A 21,180-nucleotide genomic window follows, 5' to 3' on the forward strand; every position below is an offset into this window, starting at 1 on the left:
ATAGGATGGTCTCTCAGGAAAAACTTCTGAAGAGAAATGCTTTAAGAATATGTTTTTCTGGAAAGCCTGATACAAACAGATTCTCTAAAGGAAGAAATCTGATTTGCAGTTGGACACAATTACAGCACTGTGCTTGAAAGCTAAATACCTCTTGTTAAAAGCTAGTATGGGAATATGTAGGTCCTGGATCCCTGGTGCTGGTAAGGTGATTTTCCCATGGTCACAAGACACAGGAATGTGTGTGTGTATGCAGGGAGACTTCACTAAAAACTGAAATGCACATCTAAATGTGGTTTACTGCTTTTTAGTTGTTCTTTTGCCATCTTCTGTTCCTGGCCTTGACGTGCCAGTTGGCTGTGGAGGGAGTGAAGAACTGGAAAGCTTAACAAACTGCATAAGCAGAAAAGAGTTTTGAAATAAAATTGGTGTGGAAGTTGTATTACAAGAACAAACCTCTGTCTGTGTTTTGTGCACCAGAACAAATGAAGCCATGTACTGGAATGGATGCTAGGAATACGCTCTTTACCATAAGGGTGGTGGAACACTAGAACAGATTGCCCAGGGAGGTAGTTGAGGCCCCATGCCTGGAGGGATTCAAGTCCAGGCTCAACAAGGCTCTGAGCAACCTGTTTTAGTGGAGGATATTCCTGCTCAGTGCAGGGGGCTGGACTTAGATAATCATTGGAGGTCCCTTCCAAGCCAAATTATTCTGTGATTCTATGGTTCTGTTAAGCAAAATTTGATCACCTTTTTGAGTGCAAACTCCTTGGATTTAGAACACGTCATTCATCATTCCTTCAGGAGCTTCTTTGCCCAAAATATCAACTTGCTACTGATAGCAGGATGTACAATTTCCAAATAAAGTGGTTAATAAAAGCATTCCAGTCCATTGCACTGAAATGTACCTCTCTCTGCTTGCAGCTTCCCTGTATTTTTAAAAAAACAGCAGAGTGTCCTTAACAAGTCCCCAGTTCAGGTTATTGCAATATTTATAGGCTTTTGTGTTGGCCCCTCTGATTATCCATAATTTGCATAAAATGCCAATCATCTCCTTGTTTTGTATTGTGATCTTTGATCAGTTTATGTGATGAGTAGATCCATTATTGCTGACAATCTGGAATTGAGATGTCAAGTCCAGGTTCCTGTATAAGCAAAAAACATGGTGTGTTTTTTTTTTTTAAACCTGGAATTTTGGAACTAAAAAGGCAGTTAGCAGGTGTTGAGATTATATGGTCCAACCAGTATTAGGCTAGCCTGAGCTGAAAATGGCTTTTGATTCAGTAAGCGTTCTTTTGAGGCAGCTGGTTGAGAAAGAGAGAAACCAGACTTTGGTATTAAGTTGAATTCAGATGAATGCACATCTTGAGTACTGTGTCACACCTTGAGTCCTGTGTCCAATTCTGGGCCCCTCAGTTCAAGAAAAATGTGGAGTTTCTTGAATGTGTCCAGAGAAGGGCAACAAAGCTGGGGAGGGGTCTGGAGCACAGCCCTGTGAGGAGAGGCTGAGGGAGCTGGGGGTGTTTAGCCTGGAGAAGAGGAGGCTCAGGAGTGACCTCATCGCTGTCTACAACTACCTGAAGGGAGGCTGTAGCCAGGTGGGGGTTGGGCTCTTCTCCCAGGCAACCAGCAGCAGAATGAAGGGACACTGTCTCAAGCTGCACCAGGGGAGGTTTAGGCTGGATGTTAGGAAGAAATTCTTCACCGAAGAGAGATCGGCCATTGGGATGTGCTGCCCAGGGAGGTGGTGGAGTCACCATCCCTGGAAATGTTTAAAATAAGACTGGATGAGGCACTTAGTGCCATGGTTTAGTTGATTAGATGGTTTTGGGTGATAGGTTGTACTTGATGCTGTTGAAGGTGTTTTCCAACCTGGCTGATTCTGTGATTCTGTGAATTACATGATTGCCAGTCTTTGCCAGCCTTTCAAAGCCCTCAAGTATTTTGCTGGCCCAGCCTTTTCCTATGAGCCTGTATCTTTGAGTGTTGACAAAGAGTTTTCTGAATGTCTGGCAAGATGTTGGATCTTTTGGCTGTGAGCATGTTTTCCATGTGAAGTTTGCTGTCTTGCACAAATGTGTTATTCCTAATGACTTCAGAATTTTGGCTTCTTTTCCTCATGTTGCTTCCAGTAGTGTAAACAATTTCCACTTGACTTTCCTTTAAGCCAGCACTTTAAGGAAGAGCTACAGTGAGCATAGGAATGGAATTTGGCAGCTACAATGTGTCACAAAGCACAGGAGGTGATCCTCAGCCAGCATTTGTCTCTAAAAGTCTCTAGGAATGTTGGACTCGGAGGAACCGTCCACCACAACTGGTGCTGGTGCAATCTTGCTTTGTTGTAGGTAGTTAAACTCTTGTGCAACAGTCAGCTCGAGGCACAAGAGCAGGCCTAGTGCAGAATAAGCCAATCAGAGAATGTTAGAGGCTGGAAGGGACCTCCAGAGATCCAAGTCCAACCCCCGTGCCACAAGCAGGATCCCCCAGGGGAGTCTGCAGAGGAACTCATGCAGGTGGGTTTCGAAAGCCTCCAGAGAAGGAGCAAGATAAAGCAGTGATGCAGCAAAAAGCACAGATAAAATGCTTCCCTCTTAGTGTAAATGACTGAGAAATAGGAAGTAAGTCATCAAGTTCCATGTTTTCCAAAAGAAATTTATGCTTTAATGTTGTATTTCTGCGGCATGGAATATCCTTTTGATCTCACAGGTCCGTTTCTACTTTCAGTTAAACTGATCTAATACTGTTTCTTTTCATGGTTTTGCTAAACTGGATTTTTTTTTCCACATGTGCCAAATATTAACAAAAAATGCTAGAGAGAAAATGCATCCAGATCACTAATGTCAGTGCTTAGCCTTTCCACTATTGATCAGTAACTGCACCTGAATTCTCCATGCAGAGATAGCCTATAATGCATTATTGAAGATATTTCTAAACTGGGCTAAAAAAAGATAACAGAGGCTGAACAAAAAGCTCTGTAATCTCTACAACAGTAAGGTCTTTCTGTCCACTTGTCACAAAATTAGCTTTTAGAAACCATTTTTTTCCTGTGATATGTTCATGATGGTAATTCTCTCAAGATTTTTAGCTGTATTTTAAGTGGTTGTATCTGTGGCTAAACTTTTCTGATGTGGTTATAATTACCTACTTTCTTTCTCCCTCTGCCTTCCCTCCCTCTCCTTCCCAAATTTCTTTATAATCAATGTGTATTTATAATAAAAATTCTAGCTGAGTACCATTTGTTTTCCTCACCTTGCTACAGGACTTACAGGTGGAGGGAAATGGCCAGAAAGTGGAAAGGTAGAAGTTCTTTAGGCTGTGCTACAACATAATCTAATCCATTGCTTTGGGAAATATCAACCTAACAATGAGAATAAATGATCTTGGTGCCACAGTAAGGCCAAATAGAAGGAACTGAATTTGATTTTTTTTTTCTTTTTCTTCTCAGCAAAGTTCAGGTTATAGCCTTCATTAATCTGATTTCTGAAAAAAAGAAATCCTGTGGAGGAAAGACATCAAACTGTCTCATTACTGCTCATATTCTGCTTAAGACTGACTTACTGAGTCATTTTTATAAGAGATTTGTGTTAGCAAAGGTGCTGAGAACCTCGACAACTTGTACAGTTCCTTCTCTGTGTTTCTCAGCTATTTGTCAGTTGAGTCTAGTTGGTCTTGGCTAGCTGCCTTCTTCTTAGTTCTCATACCTTTTCTGGAAGTGTTGATGTTGATGCAAGAAGTGGCCAGTGCTAGGTCCAAATGGTCCAAATTCTTCTAACATGTAGCCCTGAGCTTAGAATGTCATCATTTTTTATCTCACTTAGAAAAATCCTGCTGAAAACTGGCTTTTAGGGTAATGCAGGTTGTGTTGGCAATAGGAACTGTAAAGAATTAATTAATGAGCGTGTTTATATGCACGAGGGCTTACAAAATGAGCATTCATTGCTCCTGTGGAATATAAAAAGCTGGCCTTTTATTTTCTTTCTGAAGTGGGAGCAATGAAGTCTACCTCCATTGCAGCAGAATGTGGAATACACACGAGGGCTTGTTTGCGTGACAAGATGAGGTTTGTTTTGGTTTCATGTTGAAGTGCCATTGATTCCCATACAACTTCATTGGAAGAAACATAATTATATATTTCAATGAATTTTCTTCATGGCTGTTGTGTTTCTAGCAGCTCTGCAAGGACTATTCAGCATTGATTAGCTTTCTGCTAGATGAGGTTGCTGTTTTCCTCCTTACGTTCTATACTATTTTCATCTTGAGTGGGTGCTGCTTTTCCACAGCTGGGGTTGCCCTTCTCCCTTTCAAGGGTTCACATCCCCACACTTTCTAGAGCAGCTAGTGATCTTCCACATGGATTTTTTTTATTTTTCTTAAAAGATCTGGGAATGAGTTTTCTTCTTTGAAAAGCTGTGTGTTGAGCCACTTTTGTGGAGATTTGGTCTAGCACAGACCTCTGTAAGAGAACATTTGGAGCTCACCTCAGCACTGCAGAAAAGCAAAGTAGCTCTGGCAGAAATACCTAATTCAGGGATCTGAGCTGAGTATCTGGGGATGGCTCTGCTGATGTTTCAAGACAGCAGGTTGTTGTTACACAAGTGATGTTGGTACTACATGATAGTATGGTAGGAAGTCTTTTCAGAGAGTCATAGAATGCATCATGTTGGAAGGGCCCCTCAAAGGTCATCTTACCCAGCCCCCCTGCAGTGAGCAGGGACATCATTAACTAGATCAGGTTGCTCAGAGCCCCATTAAATTTGACCTTGAATGTCTCCAGGGATGGGGCTTCCACCACCTCTCTGGGCAACGTGTTGTGGTATTTCACTACCCTCATTGTAGAGAACTTCTTCCATATGTGTAACCTAAATCTACCCTGCTGTAGTTTAAAATCATTGCTCGTTGTCCTATCTCTACCAGCCCTTCTGAACAGCCCCTCCCCAGCTTTCTTGAAGGCCTCCTTCAGATATTGAAATACTTCTATAAGGTCTCCATGGAGACTTGGCTTCTCCAGGCTGAACAACCCCAGCCTGTCTTTGTAGGAGGCTGTGTGCTGCAGCCCTCTGACCATCTTTGTGGCCCTCCCCTGGACCCATTCCAACAGGTCCATGCCCTTCCTGTGTTGAAGACTCCAGAGATGGACACAGTACTCCAACTGAGGTCTTGCCAGAGCAGAATGCCAGAATCACTGTTCTCAATCTGCTGGCCAGGCTTCATTTCACAGAATCAGAGAATCAGCCAGTTTGGAAAAGACCTCAGAGATCACCAAGTCCAACCTTTGATGCAGCCCAGGATATAGTTTGCCTTCTGGGCTGCAAGTGCACATTTTGCATAGTGTCTCTGAAAACTGAGGCAGCACAGGCATGGTGATCATTCCTACCTGCTGTCCAAGTCCTGGGAGGGTTGTCTAGACAGCTGTCATTGTTTGATCCTGCACATGTAGTTGCATGTAAGGACTGTGGATTGCAAGCCTGGTACTTAAACTGCAGTGAAGCTCTTTCTGTAAGCTTGAAAAGCATTGTGAAGTCCTGTTTCACCATGCATAAGCTAGCCTTTTACAGAAAGGCAAAGCATCTTTCTGTAAGCTTGGGCTCTGCTTCTGTGTTGGACACAGCTAGGTGCTTCTTTAAAAATACCTGCATTTAATCACAGCTTACCAGCATGTTAAGAACGACAGCTGAAGTGAAAATGTGAAGGTTTGTGTACCATGGTCATTTCCCAGACTTACTGAATGCATCTCTCTCATCGGTGGTCCAGCTGATGTTCCCTAGCATGAACATGCCTAGCCTGCCAGCTTCCTCTTTGAGAAGCTGCTGCATACATCATTCATCGATAAGCCACCACTGATTTAATTAATTGGGTTTAATAGTGGCCCTTTACCTCACATTACTGAAGAAACTGGGCATTTTCACAGCAGTTATTTCCTGCTTGCTCCTTTGTGAAGGCATCAAAAGAGCTCAGTGTGACTTATTTCATCTCTTGCAGACTGAAATATTAATGACAGCGATATTTCGAAACCGAAGTTCATTGCATGTTATCACATATCTATATTGTAATAATAACAAGAGAGAGAAAAAAGGTACACTGACTTGCAGTCATTGGTGAAGCTGGTGTTAGAAGTCCAACAATCTAAACCACTTTGCAGAGAAGGTATTAGGCAAAACAATTCTCATGGGACTGTTCACGTTGCTGATATTTTCTTGCTGTTTGATCGTTGTTGAAGGAGTGCTTATTTTTATTTCATGGTGACAATTATACCCTAGTAATAATGGAGTGGTTCTTTGAAAGAAAATTCTCCTTTTCATGAGACTTAAAGGTTTCTTTTGAAAAACCACGACCCTTTCAACTGCTGAGAAATGCACCTGCTGATCCTGCCCTGTGGTAAGAAACTGAAACACCCTTAAAAAGATTAGACTCAAAAGTAGATGCAATTTTGCATCTAATAGATTAAGTGTATTGTGAAAGATTCTCTGTGATGTCTGAGGGGAAAGAAGTGGTGTAAGAATGGCTTTTCCAGGGACTGGAGTGAAAGTCTGATGAGGAGAGGCTGAGAGTTTTCTTTAGCCTGGAGCAGAGGAGACTCTGGGGAAGGGAACCTTATCACACTCTACAGTTACCTGAAGGGAAGTTGTAGCAAGGTGGGGGTCAGGCTTTTCTCCCAGGCAACTTGTGACAAGAACAGAGGGCATGGCCTGAAGCTGTGCCAGGGGAGGTTTAGGTTGGATGCTAGGAAGCACTTCCTCAGGGAAAGGGGAATTGATACTGTAATGGACTGCCCAGGAAGGTGGTGGAGTCACCATCCCTGGAGGTGTTTAAGGCAAGATTGGATGTGGCACTTAGTGCCATGGTCTGGTCACTGTGGTGGTGTTAGCCTGGACTTGATGATTTTGGAGGTCTATTCCAGCCTCAATAATTCTGTGATTCTGTGAGGTGGAGAAAATCTGTCTGTATTTTTCCCATATCATGCCAATTTATCTTGGCTTAAATTTGTTAAAGCAAATTTGGCTGATGTATGGTGCTTTATATTAAGCATAAGTTATTTGCAAGCTAGTTTGTATAGACAGAAGATGTCTTACTTGTGAAATTTGTGGAAAAACGTGTTTATAGATATTTAATGCAAATGAAGCTGTCTACACACTTGATTTCTATTATTTCCACATTCTCACCATATTTTTGAAAGTTGAGTTCTCATAACTGTTGTTAGAAAAAAGTCATCCATTGATTTTTCTTTCACTGACTTTTGATGTTGGTTATGGGTTGTTTGGGATTTTTGTTTTGTTTTATTGGGTTTTCTTCTGGTTTGGTTTGATTTGTTTTAAATTGTATGTAAAAGAGTATTTTCAGTTCTATAGTGTCTTCAGCACATCAAGCTGAAGTAGCTGCTACAGCTGTTTTAGCATAATAATTTAAAATGATGTCAAAACGTTGACTGGTTACAAACTAAAAACTATTGACATGACATCATTTTGAGACCTAGAAGAACACAAAGAAGATGCTGGAGCTGGTAACACAAACCATGAAACACTGCAACTGCTCCATTTAAAAAATAGTTTAAATCAAATGCCTTGGCCAGCATGTACTTTTGTAGGCAATAGTACTGTAGCAAGGCACTAATCAGCTAAGTACCATAATCCTCCTTATAGGGCAAATTCTTACTTGACCTCCAGCTATATACAGCACATGGTAACAGCATTAAACTGTAGCACTCCTCTCATGCTCTCAATAGCTTCCCACTGGGTCAGCTCTCTGGCTTGAATTGCTGTCGGTTCATACACTACGCTTTTTTAATTTTGCATTTCCTAGATGCCTTGTAATTTGTAGTTGTGTTCTTGGGGAGAAGGAAAGGCTGGTAAAATGTATCTAGAAAATGATCTCTGATGATGAAGAGACTGCTGGTATGATTTCACTGAACCTAGAGGATTAAATGAAAGACCTAGCCAGAACAGGAATTGATGCATTCTCATGAACCTGAGGCTTCCAACTTCCCAGATGTGCAGTGGCTGATCAAAAGGTAAAGCAGGGAAGAAAAGTGCTGAATGTGGTGTGTGAAAACAATTTGGAATGCTCAGCATTTTTTGTTCTTTTCGAGGATCATTATGAAGTTATTTCTTTTAGCATAAAAACCTCCATGGAATTACCAAAGAACTTTTTGTTGTGCTTCAGGTGTATGAGAATAGGATAACAAAGTCTTGTGAGTTTCTGTAAATTAGTATCTTAATCTGTATTTTTTTTTCTGTGACAAAAATATTAATTGAAAGGTTGGATTTGTTTTCTTAAAAATAGTATGTGAAGGATTTTGGATTTTTCATGTGTTTTATATTATTTGAAGTCCTTTTCAGTAGCAGTTCAGGATTGTACTGACTCATTTGTACATTTCAGTGTTTCTGTGACACCTCGGGTTTTAAACTTGTTTGAATCCTTCTGTATGACAGCTGTTAATTGACTTCACCCTCCTGATTTCTATGGTGTCAGTGCTGAGACCAGTAACTAGAATTCTGCCCAGTTCTTCTCAAAAGCAATTAAATCCATTTAGCATTGGTTTTACAGCTGACTTCTTTAACAAGAGATTTTACCCAAGACGTAGGTGAGATTGTTCTTGTGTATATATTAAGAGGAAATAATTAGCAAAATATTCATTTTGAAAATGTTCAGAAGTAGAGATGAAAATCTCAGGTAACCTATTTGTAAAATGTAAGCCTTTGTCGATGTAGCTGAATGAAGAGTGGAGTAAAAATACAGTTCTTTCATTTTTCTCTTTACAGTTCTGTTAAGTTTTATGACAGACAGGTTACTTAGAACTCAGTCAAAATAAAGAGGACAAAACCCTTTCTGCTGGTCATGCCATTTTCTTATCTGTGATGTTCTTCATGTGATAAAACCCCACGAAATGAACTTACTGCCTAAATATTGGTAGTTTAGCAAGGGCTACTTAAAATCACTAATTTTGTTCAGCAGTTCCTCTTTTTTTTGTTTTTTTTCTTCCATGTCAGAATTTTTTTCTCCCACAAACTGAAATTAGGCCTTGAATGCTGCAATGCTGAATTTTTGCAGAATGGCTTGTCTAGAAGACCTGATTCTGAAGGAATTGTGCTGTTTCCTGTGTCAGTGCAACCAACGTCAGATTCAAAGCAAAGTTATCAGTGGTGAATTTAATCATGTTAATGTTTTGTTACTACAGAATTCCTTTCATTCTGCTGATATCAGCCTTCTATCAGGAATTTATATTTTCAGATGAAATCTAATACAGATCAACATCTGCAGTATCACTGCCATGCTTCAGTAAATTTTGTAATCATCAATGCAAACGTAATTCATTATTGTTTTATTGTTTGGAGATAATTATCTGGAATGTATTTGAATGGTTCAAAATATGGTAGCTACGAATTAAAGTTTGCAAGGGACAGCTGAAAGGAGAAATAAAACAGTCTCAGATGAATTTCACTTAGTGAATTACTTGGATAGCTCAGTGTTAGATGTACTTCAACATACCTTGTTTAAAACTGTATTGGTAAATAAATGCAATAAACCTTTTCTTTTTATCAGAATAGGCTGTTTAAATGAATTAGATTGCAAATAGTGAATTGGTTGCTTATGTTCTATCTTTTTTACTGGGAGGGAAGGGTTGAGAAACCAAGGAAGGGAACAAACAAATCAGAAGACTAATCTGGTATAAAACCAGACAGCACAGAAGGAATGCAAAAAGAGATCTTGGTAGAAACTGAAACTGCTAAAAAATAAAAATATTTTAGTATTTTTTTTCTATAAACTGGAGGCACAGCTGCTTTGGAGAGTGTGTAAAATGATTTCCCAGGCACAATGTGACTCAGCAAAAGCAAAGGTTATAAGCAGAGAATGAGAAAGGGAGTTAAATCAATACCAGCTAGTCTCTTAGAAACACTTCCAAAAATAGATAAACATTTTGCAGATTCCTCAGTATGGCAAAGGAAGTCCGTTTTCGTAAGAGTACCTGACGGAGACAGTAGGACCCTCCCTGAGAGGCAGCCAGATCTTCATTTCTGGGTTTGTTGCACTCATAGGAGTTTCAGCTGCAAGATCCAGACGGCGTTCAGCTCACCTTCTTGCAGCCTAGGAGCCTGTTGTGAGGTGTCATGATGATGTTTTATCTGCTCCTCTGCCACTGATGCTTCACTGTCTGTTGAATACAACATACAAAAGTATCAAACTCTTGAACAGTACAAGTATTTATTCTCTCATGATCACTCAGGCCCCAACCAATGCTATTTTCCTGACAGGAGCCATATAGTAAAGGAGAGACAAAGCTGTAGTCAGTGCCTTTGATGAGGTCTGTAACAAGAAGCCCTGTTTCTTTTATGGCTTTTGTGACAGAGTTCCCTCGGGAAATGAGAATTTTTACATGCTCTGAATTATTCTTTCACATGCTGAAAAGAGCACATTTTGAAAATAGCTAAGCCAAACTGAAATTTGTGCAGGAGAAATGTTTTTCAGTTTAAAATTTCCAGTCACTTTTATTCCTTGCTAATTTATAGGAAACAGATAAAAAAAATTAAAGTGTTGTCTAGTAAATTATTCTTAGGTCTTACAAGTAGCTGACAAATACTTAGTTTGCAAGTAGCTGATGATGGCTTAAGCCAACTGAGCATTTACTGCTTTTTAATTGACCCAAAGCTTCTTATTGATAAAAATTTCCAAGTAAATATAGACTGATTCAGGTACCTGTATGATTTAATATATCTTTGGAATGATATTTTCTTGAAAGTTTTCTTCAGTTCAAATATTTCTTCTGTTGGTCTGAGAACAAGATAAGTAACCAGGAATATTTGAGATCTAGTATTGACGGATATAAAAACTTTACATTTTACAATGTTTTGGAATATCTGTGCCTTCTGAAATGTGATGGAAATTTACTTTTTAAAATTTTATTTGCCTCAGTACACTTAGCTAATTTTTTTGGGAAAAAAAAAATCTGTCAAAATAGGAGAGTGTTTTCTCTTCAAGGAAGACTGCAAATAAATAGCAAAGATTTTCAAGCTATTTAGTTCCAGTACTGACATCAGAGCCATCAAAGCAAAATTTCTGCCTTATATGCTTCTATACTATATTTTAAGCATTTCCTTCTTATTGTACTGTGGGAGAGTTGAATAATTCAACTTTGAGCAGGAGGTCAAGTTATGAACAAATTGCTTTTTCCTAGTACTAGTGATAATTGTCGTGCACTGCAAATAAAGTTTTCATCACTGTAAGTTCAAGAGATGTGTTAAAAACCTGAATTTATAAATTAAAATTTTAAAAAAAGATTATGATAATTAGTGGAAAATGAATTTCAGTTTCTGTATCTGAAAAGACAGTATTGATAGGATTTGTTTGATGAAGAGATTTGTGTGAGTTCTAGGGTTTTGTAACAAAAATACAGGTTTTGTGTCATTCTTGTTTCAAAGCAGCAGTCATCACAATGGCCTGAAGGATTTTGCAGTGGAGTGCTAACCTTTTCAGCAAAGGTAGTAATCCTTCTGCCAAGAGGTATATAGTGCTTAGTTGAGCTGACACCTAGAAAGGTGCCTATCGCAGCTGTTAACACGCATTTAAGGTTCTCTTAACTTTTAACATTCAAGGAAAGTCCTGGAAAAGCAGCACCAGTCATTGCCTGTGGTGTATATAGCTGGAGGTATGTAGGGAAAGGCTTTTAGTAAGGTATCTTTAAGGTAGTAAATGGTGAGAAATGGATTAGACAAAGGCTCATGAAGGTGAGTGAGAATTAGGTTGAGATCTAAAAAATAACAACAGATCTTTAACAGTAGTAACTGGCTCTAAGTTTTCAGGAGTACTGTTCCTCCTACCGTGATTTAGTATCACTGGTTTAAAATGTACTTTGTACAGCTGTGTTTGTAGCAGGTGTTTGTAACATTTAAAAAAGTAAGTAATGGTAAAAATGGGAGCTAATTTTGTTGTGATGACCAGTGAAGAGAATGATGGGTTTGAACACTAAATGGAATAGTGACTTGCTGGGCAGGATGTGCCCTCTCCTGCTAGTAAGGTTTCTGGGTGACCAGGTGTGCAGGTACAGTTAATTTATTTCTGGGGGATAGGATTACAACTTCTGGCATTTGATCCTGTTAGTGAAGTTAGATCCCTTCAGCAGGGATGAAATTAATTAGAATGGGAGTTTGATAGTGCCAATCAAGATAGGGCAGGAATTAAATTAGTTACTTTTATCTGTCTTCTTTCTCTTAAGAAAAAGGTTGCATTTAGAGGAAGGTCTTTATTCATCTATATGGCCATGCAGGCACCTGTGTAAAGGTTTTTCCTTCATGCATGGTTGGGATAGATTGAGGAACCAGCTGATCTTTACATCATTGTCAGTCATAGATGCTGTTCTTACATTTGTGTCTTAGCAACAACGTGGAGGAAAGGCAGTGACTGCTGGTGGTAAATGTAACAAGGACAGAAATTGTTTGTGTAAGAGGTATGAAAATACAACGCTGAATTGGCACATCCTCTCATTAAGACAGTTCATGCTAGAAAAAAGGGTGAATTTTTTAGTAGATCTTCTCCCAGTTCCTCAGACGATGTGTTTTCCTGGTGGAGGTACATTTGCCTCGGCTAGAAGTCTACAAGAAGTGATTTTACTCACATAGAAATTCCATCTTTTTTGATCCCCTCAGCCTCTCTCCTCAAGACTTTGCAGCAGCAAAGTTTCCAGAAGAGATTTGTCCACTGTTGCATGCATATGAAGATTCTAATGCGTGGAGCCTTATATGTATCTCTACATGTGCATGTTTATTTGTGTGTATGTGTGTATATATATATATATATATATATATACACACAAATACAGTCTCCTCTAAGTAGCTAAAACAAGTCTTAGTTCTTTGTTGTTTATATTACTCTAGATACATATATGTAGATCCTTAATCTTGAGGCAATCAAGTCTACCTGACAGCTTGTCTTGGTTTGAGTTGAAACAGCTCCCGACCAAGGGCAGAATGCATTTACCCCAAAGGAGTAAAGAAACACACTGGCACAGAATTGGAGGTTACATAGAAATACTACTTACAAAAGTAAATCAAATACATAAAGTTCCAAGGCAAAAGTATATATATATATATGTTTATATATATATACATACTCAGAATTGGCCGTGGCTTAGCCCCAGTGGCTAAGCCCCAAACCAGGGTCTCTTGAAACAGCTTTGGGATGTGGCATATTTTTCATCAGCTGAAGTATTTAAATGAAAAAATATTTAATTTCCTTAAAGGAAGTTTTCATCTTACTAGAAAACATCTAGTAACTGCTGTGTTAATGACAACTTCTATGTCTTTGCAGACTGTCTGGGTTCTGGTAGTTCTGTTGTCTGAATTCTGCCTTCCTGTTGGCCATTCAGGTTTTAGATTTATGAAACTCTGCTCGTGTCATGTTAGAACAATTCAGCTTGAGACCCCATTAGCAGAATCCACAGAGCTTTCCTTAAGCTTGCAGAGGTTATGATTTGTGCTGGTACTAGCACGACACTTTAGTAAGACAGATAGGACATCTGAGCTTCACCATAGCAAAAGGGTGTGGGAAGGATGCCTGTATTACTTGTCATGCTTCACTGGAAGAGTTGCATTTTTGCAAGATTGAATTAGTTCCCTCATTTGCAAATGCCAAGTGCTTTACCAATTAGAAGGCAAGACTAGACCCAGATCATTCAAGCACAGTTTAATGACCCTGTGTGGTACCTGAGACAGGATGCCAATTTGCCAGTCTTTCCCCTTTGCACACTTTGCTCAGTTGTGATTTTCTCTTTGCTGAGCAGAAACCACATTTCCTTTCTGGGTCTGAGAAGAGCATTTTCTCTCCTATTAGCAAGGCAGAGCCCTTTCTGCTTGCCTGTTTTTCCCTCTCCCCTTCGCTAAGGATAACCGTGGCAACAACAGACCTGTGTCTTTGCTCTCCTTTCTCCCATCCTTCCTGACACTAGGCAGGATCTCCTGGTTGCTGCCTGCAAGCCTGTCCTTCAGACTTAGTGGCTGTTTGTGAGGGCAGAAAACGTTTTCAAAGGGATCTTAATTTTAAAGATAGAACTGAACACAAGAGAAGAGGGCTGATGACACAAAAGTAGGTTCATATACATATTTTCATCTTTCATCTTCATATTTTCATCATTTCAGCTTGATCTGATCCATCTTATCCCAGAGAAGGTCCACCTCTTAGTCTCTTTACCCACATATGTGATCTTTTCTCTGGTTTACTGCAGGAAACTCCTTCAGATCCATCTGGGGTGGAAAATCAAGTACAGATCTGGACGTGTTTGGAAGTAACATTTTAAATGTTTGTTACTCTGTTAGGATAGATCTAGGAAGGATGTGAAGCTCCAGTTTGTTTTGTTTCTTTTTTCCCCCTATGAATCACTACTCACTATCTAACCAATCCCTTCTAGTCAAGTGGCAAACAGTGTTGTATAAAATCCCAGAACGTACAACATTCATAACCTATTGCTGGCACATCTTCTATTAAAATATCACATATAATAAAAACACAATTCTTTTTTCACCTTCTTCTGAAGCCTTGGAGGTTGTCTATGGCTACATATCATCTATGACGAAGAGTCAATGCTTGATGTTGGTACGGGAACTCGGTTCTGGCATCTGGCTGATGTGTCTTGCTCAGATGCTTGGACTAATGCTATTGCTATCCCTGTAAGGATGAGAAGGAGTGTTTTTGTCAAGTCAGCCAGGCAGGATCTCAAAGCTTTCCCCCTTCTTATTAAACACAAAAAATGTTTTACTTTCTGAGTTCATCTGACTTAGACACATGCTGCCATTGGATCTTTACCTGTCCTGCTTTCTGCCCTTAGCACACATTATAGTTTTGTGGGAACTGAAATTTAGGTTTCTGAGCAATAGTGGCTGCTGAAAGATCAAACTAACTGAATGATCTATCTTGCCTTAATTTCTATGGTGATTAGAAAACTATGGAAAAGAGGTGTATGGTCAAGCTGTATTGCTGTAAAATGATTACAAATGATTATCAAATGTTGCCATGTGTAAAGCAGAGTTACAAAGTAGTGTATTTGTATTCTATATTTTATAATATTGTATTTACATTTTTTTCTTTAAAGCTGTTTTTATTTAAACTGTGCACCATAAGGAGACCATTTTAACGTGACTGAGTACAGAAAACAAGAGAGCGCATTCACAAAGAAATGCAATGAAGGGATGATTTTTTTTTTTTGTTTCCCATCAACTAATCATTTAATTAGCATTAACTGCACATTTATGCTACAAGAAATATTGACAGAAGTCTCTTTCTTCTTTCTTGTCCTGCTTGTTAAGGAAAAGAAGCCCATCAATATCAAGAGAGCAGAACAGAAGATACGAGCAAAGGGAGGAGCGAGACGACTACTCACAGTATGCTCCACCAGACAGTGCGATGCCCAGGTCACCCTCAGACTACTCAGACAGACGGTCACAGCGTGGGCCTCACTTGTATGAAGAACCTGAACTGGGTGACTATAGAGATCCCAACAGAAGGAGTCGCAGGCGTTCCAAGGAGTATCCGGTAGAAGAGGAAGATGCACAAAGTAGGGAAGAATATGAGAGGCAGCGGAGGGAAGAGGAATACCAGGCACGATACCGAAGTGATCCGAACTTGGCTCGTTATCCAGTCAAACCACAGCCCTATGAGGAACAAATGCGGATCCATGCCGAAGTGTCCCGAGCACGTCACGAACGGAGACACAGTGACGTCTCCTTGGCCAACACTGAGCTGGAAGATTCCCGAATGTCCATGATGAGGATGGAGCGGCCATCGAGACAAAGGTCAGTGTCGGAGCGCAGGGCTGCCATGGAAAATCAGCGTTCATACTCTATGGAAAGAACTCGAGAGGCTCAGGGACCAAGTCCCAATCGTCAGAGGACCACAAATCATAGCCCTCCTACACCTAGGAGGAGCCCAATTCCTCTGGAAAGACCAGACATGAGGCGCTCTGATTCATTAAGGAAGCAACACCATTTGGATCCTAATTCTGCTGTACGGAAAACAAAACGTGAGAAGATGGAGACCATGTTACGGAATGATTCACTCAGCTCAGACCAGTCTGAGTCTGTCAGACCTCCACCACCAAAGCCCCACAAAACGAAAAAGGGAGGTAAAATGCGCCAGGTTTCGTTAAGTAGCTCAGAAGAAGAACTGGCATCCACTCCAGAGTACACGAGTTGTGATGATGTGGAGATTGAAAGTGAAAGTGTTAGTGAAAAAGGTAAGATTTCTACAGCTTTTGACCCTTTCATTGTAAAGGTGGGGTGTAGTTTCCATTCCACTGTGTGTGTGTTTTCCCTACTAGAACTGATTGCAACCCAGGTACCTACCCCGCTTCATGGGTGACTCAAGTTTGTTCTGACAGGAGCTGGGTTGTTGTGTTGTTTTGTTTTGTTTTTTTTTTTTTTTTTTTCCTGATCGTGTGATTCATTTACTTAAATCTAAATGTAATGATTTACATGGAAACAAACATTATGGATATTAGAAGCACTTGGCTGTGTTAAAGGCAAACACCACCTCTGTTGAAAACACCTGTTAATTAAAGCTGCAAAGTATCTCCAGCTGAGCTGTCATACAAGGCCAGGGTTTCATGTCTATTAACACCAGATTTGCATACTCCTGGATCCCAAAGAGTGCATATTTGATCTGGAGCAAGTGTGGGTGCATGGCTGCTTTTCTGTTGAATTGACTAAGGCACATGATGCAGAGCTTATGCCTTTCATGCTGGCTGCTGCAGGTTAAGAGCATCTGATATGAAATAAACCCTGTGTGTCTAGAGTTAACCCAGTCAAGTTTTTCAGTGTCAAATGACTGTTATGGTTTACACTGATGGAGGCTTCTTTTTGCTGTGGGCCTGTGGTGCTTTTTGGTGTGAGTATTTTTGTAGGATTTATGATGTTGGAGTTACTCCATTGTCAGAAAGGAAAACTAAGATTAATTGAAATAATTCCCAACCTGTCCTAGGTAATGTATGACTTAAATCTGAAAGCCCTGGGGACCAAACCAAATCAAATTAATAATATTAGTTTGCTTACCTTCGTGCATGCTGCTGGTCTGCAACACAACAGCTCTAAACTGTTATCAGTTATGCTGGTGGACCTTTATTAACTGTCATGGGTGGTCATCTGCTGTTGTGGATTTGGAGTAAAACATTTGCTATTAGCATTGCTATGAAATTGGTTCTGAGGCAATTAGAGTTAGTGAACTAACTCTGAATTTTCATATGCCAGTAGCGGCAACCATGACCTGATAAATAAGGAGCAAGATAGTGTAGAATGAAAGGAAATCATGGACAGTGAGGTGCACTTGAATGAAACAGCTGTGATTACACCTTTACCCCTTTAGTGTTCCAGATGAGTAGAAAAAGTTCTATCAATTTCAGGGTGTTCAAGACTTCATTAGTAGCAACCTTGAGGAAAGTAGGCACAGTCAATATATGGGAACTAATAACAAAATGTTTATTTAATGACATTCAGCATAGGAAACATAGTATAACATGCAAACAATACACTTTTTGTACACATAGCACACAACATACAGGTAAAACATAGTACACAAACAATATTAGGCTGTCAATCTGACAGATTGTAGCTTTCATTTAATTTTGTATCTTAACTGTCATGGAAAACATTGTTATTGACAGGAAAGTTCAACCATGATGTCCTTTCTGTGCTGATTTCTGAGGCAGTGAACGAAGCTAAATTGAGCATGTACTTTATAAAGGAATGAGAAAAGACTGCAACGTTTTAAAGGGGAGAAAAAGAGAGAAGAAAGCTCTGTAGCAGGTTTTATTGATCTTGAATGAATCACTGTAAGCAGTTTTCATGATAGTGTGGAGATGTGTTATCATGGGCTGGTGGGGGCTTGTGACTGGAAGCAGTGTGGAGAATAGCCTTGGTGTTTCAGATTGGAGAGCACTCTTCTCTATGGAACATCCACATCTGTTCACAGACTGCATGCACAAACAACTGCTTGGTTGTGAGGAGCAGCCTGGGCCTGAGCTGCAGAAGCAGCTGTTCACTGAATTACATCTGATAGTTTACAGGCCCTTGAAATTTGTGAATTATCAAAAAAATGTAGGAAAGTTCGTAACTATATGCTCTTTAAAGGGCTGAAATTTGCCTTTTTAAGCTTATCTCCAAAATTAAAAGGAATCATACATATTTAGTTGGACCTATATATGCATGCAAAATGAAGACAGCATTTTTTGGCAAATCCAACAGAGACCTGGACTAGCTGTTTAAGAGCTCTGGGAAGAGCATCCATTATTATTGAATGCCTGTGACTTTAAGTATTTGAGTCTGACCTCATTTCAGAAGCTCTTTGCTTTAAGATAATTTTTCCTTTGATTATTAGAGACATAATTTTACTATTTTCGGGGAGAGGATAAAGCAAAATTACTTTTTCTGCATGTTTCTGGTAATGGCTGGAGAAACTATTGCCTCCTTTTTGCAGGGGACAAGGGAAACTGTGAGCAGAGGGGAAACTGTGAGCAGAGAACAGTGATGAACCACCAGACAGCACTCAGACACTCATTAGACAGCCATGTGAAACAAAGGTATGGTGAGGAAGCAGTGCAGACAGAGATTTAACTGCAGGAGTGAAAAGCTAGGTTCTTCAGATGATATATAGTTATTGTAATGGAACTGTATTTGGACCAGGAAATTTAGGTCATAAACTAGACTGAGGACTGGCATATTGGAGTGGGAATCATGTGGCTTCAGGAGGATGAGCAGACAAGGGGAGGAAGGAAGTTTAGGGACTGCAAACCAAAATATCATTAGGTGGTTGGCAATTAATGGATTGAGATGGAAACTGAGGCAGAAGAAGAGTGGAGAGCAAAGCTTGTAGATCGAGTAAGCTAAACTTGTGTTTTATAGTTTGGGAAGAACTGGTAATGTGAAGGAAACAGATCTGATAAAGGTAACTGGGAAGGGTAACTGGAGGTTAGAGAAATCTGAGATTTTCTGAGAAGCAGAAGCAGCAGCTTGGGAGAGATGGTGAGTGTCTGGGAAAGGGACATTGAGACAGAAGGATGAGAGAGCTGAGTGGAGCTTGGGAGCTTTGGTAAGGAGGGACTGGGACTCCCTGAGCAAGGAGTGTGGGCCTGGCAGCATCAATCTGAAGTGAAAAGCCAGAGTGAGAATCATGGAACTATGGCAAGGAGCCAGGGCTGTTACAGGTGAGTTTGTTCTCTAAGAGGTCAGGAAACAATGCATGACACCAGTGTTAAGGGACATAACTGAGATTATGAATGTGTTTACTTCAAACTTAGACTGTGCCAGAAACAGTCATATTTTGGAGACTGAATTTTGTGCTGGTCTTTATATATGTTAAAATTGTCCTCAGTGACACTTTTGAATACTAATTTAGCAGGTGGCCTCTTCCACTTCCTCTGCATAGGATAAAAAAGTCTTAATGATTGTGCTATTCAAAAGTTTCCAAAGCTTCCAAGATTTTTTTTTCCAAGTTATCTTGGAAAAGTTTTCCCTTCCTATGAATACCAGGCTTCTAAAACTGCAAAGAGGATGGCTGCATTTGCCAGTCCTAAAGACCAGGGCAGAAAACAACCCTAGGCTCTTATCTTTGTGGCAGGATTCCCTGTTTCTGTTTGGAGCTTTGCTTTGCATAGTGGAAAAAAACCCAAGAAAGCAGGTGACAATATGATTTAGGCCAAAGTATCTGGTATATTTCTATTTTTCCTAATATTGAGAGAACAGAATTGCTTAAAATGTTGGACAAAAACAGTTCTTGAAATGCCAGTGCTTTTATGAAATTGCAAATTTTAAGTGGCAATAAAATGAATCCTCAGGCTGTAAACAGAAAGATCATAATGACTTCTATTTAAATTAGGCTAGATGACTCAGTTCACCAATTCTTTCCAAGACCCTCTTAGTTTACTTGATCCTGTTTCAAGGCTCTGAGAAATGTGGTTTACAACATCAGAATGGTTGTGGTGTTGACTGCAGTGAAGTGAACATTGAACTGCTTCACCTATCAAGCTCCAAATGAAGCCTTCTTATTTTTTTGGTGTGGTGTGCAAGCCAAGCTCTCTCCATTGCACACCCAATTTCAGCATGTTCTGTTGTGAGGGAATATTGAAGTATTTTTTTATTTGCATTTTCAGTTAGATGCTTGCCAGTGCAGTTGTGAAGAGCAGGCCTTAGGGCAGGTCTGAAAGGTCTCCCATAATTTGTCAGCCAGCATGGAGCAGATGTGAGGCAGAGTGCTACATGCTTGTTCTGTGTCTGCAGGGCTTTCCAGGAAGAATTAGAAAATCAAACAGTGCCACCACCAGCCATGCATTCCTTGTGGCAGTTCTGTCACACCTGCAGTCTTGACAAGTGCCTTTCTAGAGAGAGACTTGCCACACTCATGCTCAGGAAAGCCAGTGGTCCATGGGGCTGCTGCACCCCAACTCAGAATATAGGCAAAGGAGCTGGAGCTAGAGTTCCTTTGGCTTCTTCTGCAAACATTTGGGGGTCCTGCATGTCCTGCATTTCTTTAAAAATGTCTCAAATTTTGGGGTTCCAGCAAGAGACAACTTCTACATGAAAACAGATAATTCTTTCAAGGGAATCTAGGTGCATGATAGCTTTAAAGACTGCTCTGATCTGCTCTAAATATAAAGTAGGACATAGTAGATTTTCCATTGGTGGTAAACAGTTTGGACACACATGCACACCATACTCCAAGCCACCTTCCAGAGCACCCTGAGAGAGATATCTGTTTGCACAGATGGTGGCTGACATCTGATGTGGGTGGACTCTGTGGTGGGAAAGGCAAGTGTGCCTGTATTTTGTCAGGGGTTCAGTTTTTAAGCTTGGTGTTTGCTTGCCCTGTTCTTTTATTAAAACATGATACCTAGCTGGATGCCCATTTTTGTTATCAGAAACTCATATGCATAGAATCAGAACATCATTTGGGCTGGAAAAGATCATCAAGTCCAGCTGTTAACCTAGCACTGCCAAGTCCACCACTAAACCATGTCCCTAAGCACCACATCTACATGTTTTAAATTCCTCCAGGGATGGTGACTCAACCAGTTCCCTGGGCAGTCTTTTCCAATGCTCGACCACTCTGGTGAATCATTTTTTCCTAATATCCAATTTAAACTTCCTCTGGCACAATTTGAGGCCATTTACTCTCATCCTACTACTTCTTGTCTTGGAAAGGAGACCCACAACCACT

At 40.1% G+C, this 21,180-nt stretch overlaps 1 protein-coding gene across 37 annotated transcripts in view; it reads left to right on the forward strand.

Annotated features, from left to right (window-relative positions):
• RIMS2 (regulating synaptic membrane exocytosis 2) overlaps nt 1-21,180 on the forward strand; it is a 387,973-nt gene that overhangs the window by 157,864 nt on the left and 208,929 nt on the right. For all 37 annotated transcript variants that reach the window (XM_054385548.1, XM_054385557.1, XM_054385553.1 and 34 more), the window contains one exon: nt 15,285-16,210. In XM_054385548.1, coding sequence (XP_054241523.1) covers nt 15,285-16,210 — 926 coding nt within the window. The remainder of the gene's footprint in view (nt 1-15,284; nt 16,211-21,180) is intronic.

The sequence above is a fragment of the Indicator indicator genome, chromosome 12 (genome assembly GCF_027791375.1).
Source record: "Indicator indicator isolate 239-I01 chromosome 12, UM_Iind_1.1, whole genome shotgun sequence".
NCBI classification, from domain to species: Eukaryota; Metazoa; Chordata; class Aves; order Piciformes; family Indicatoridae; genus Indicator; species Indicator indicator.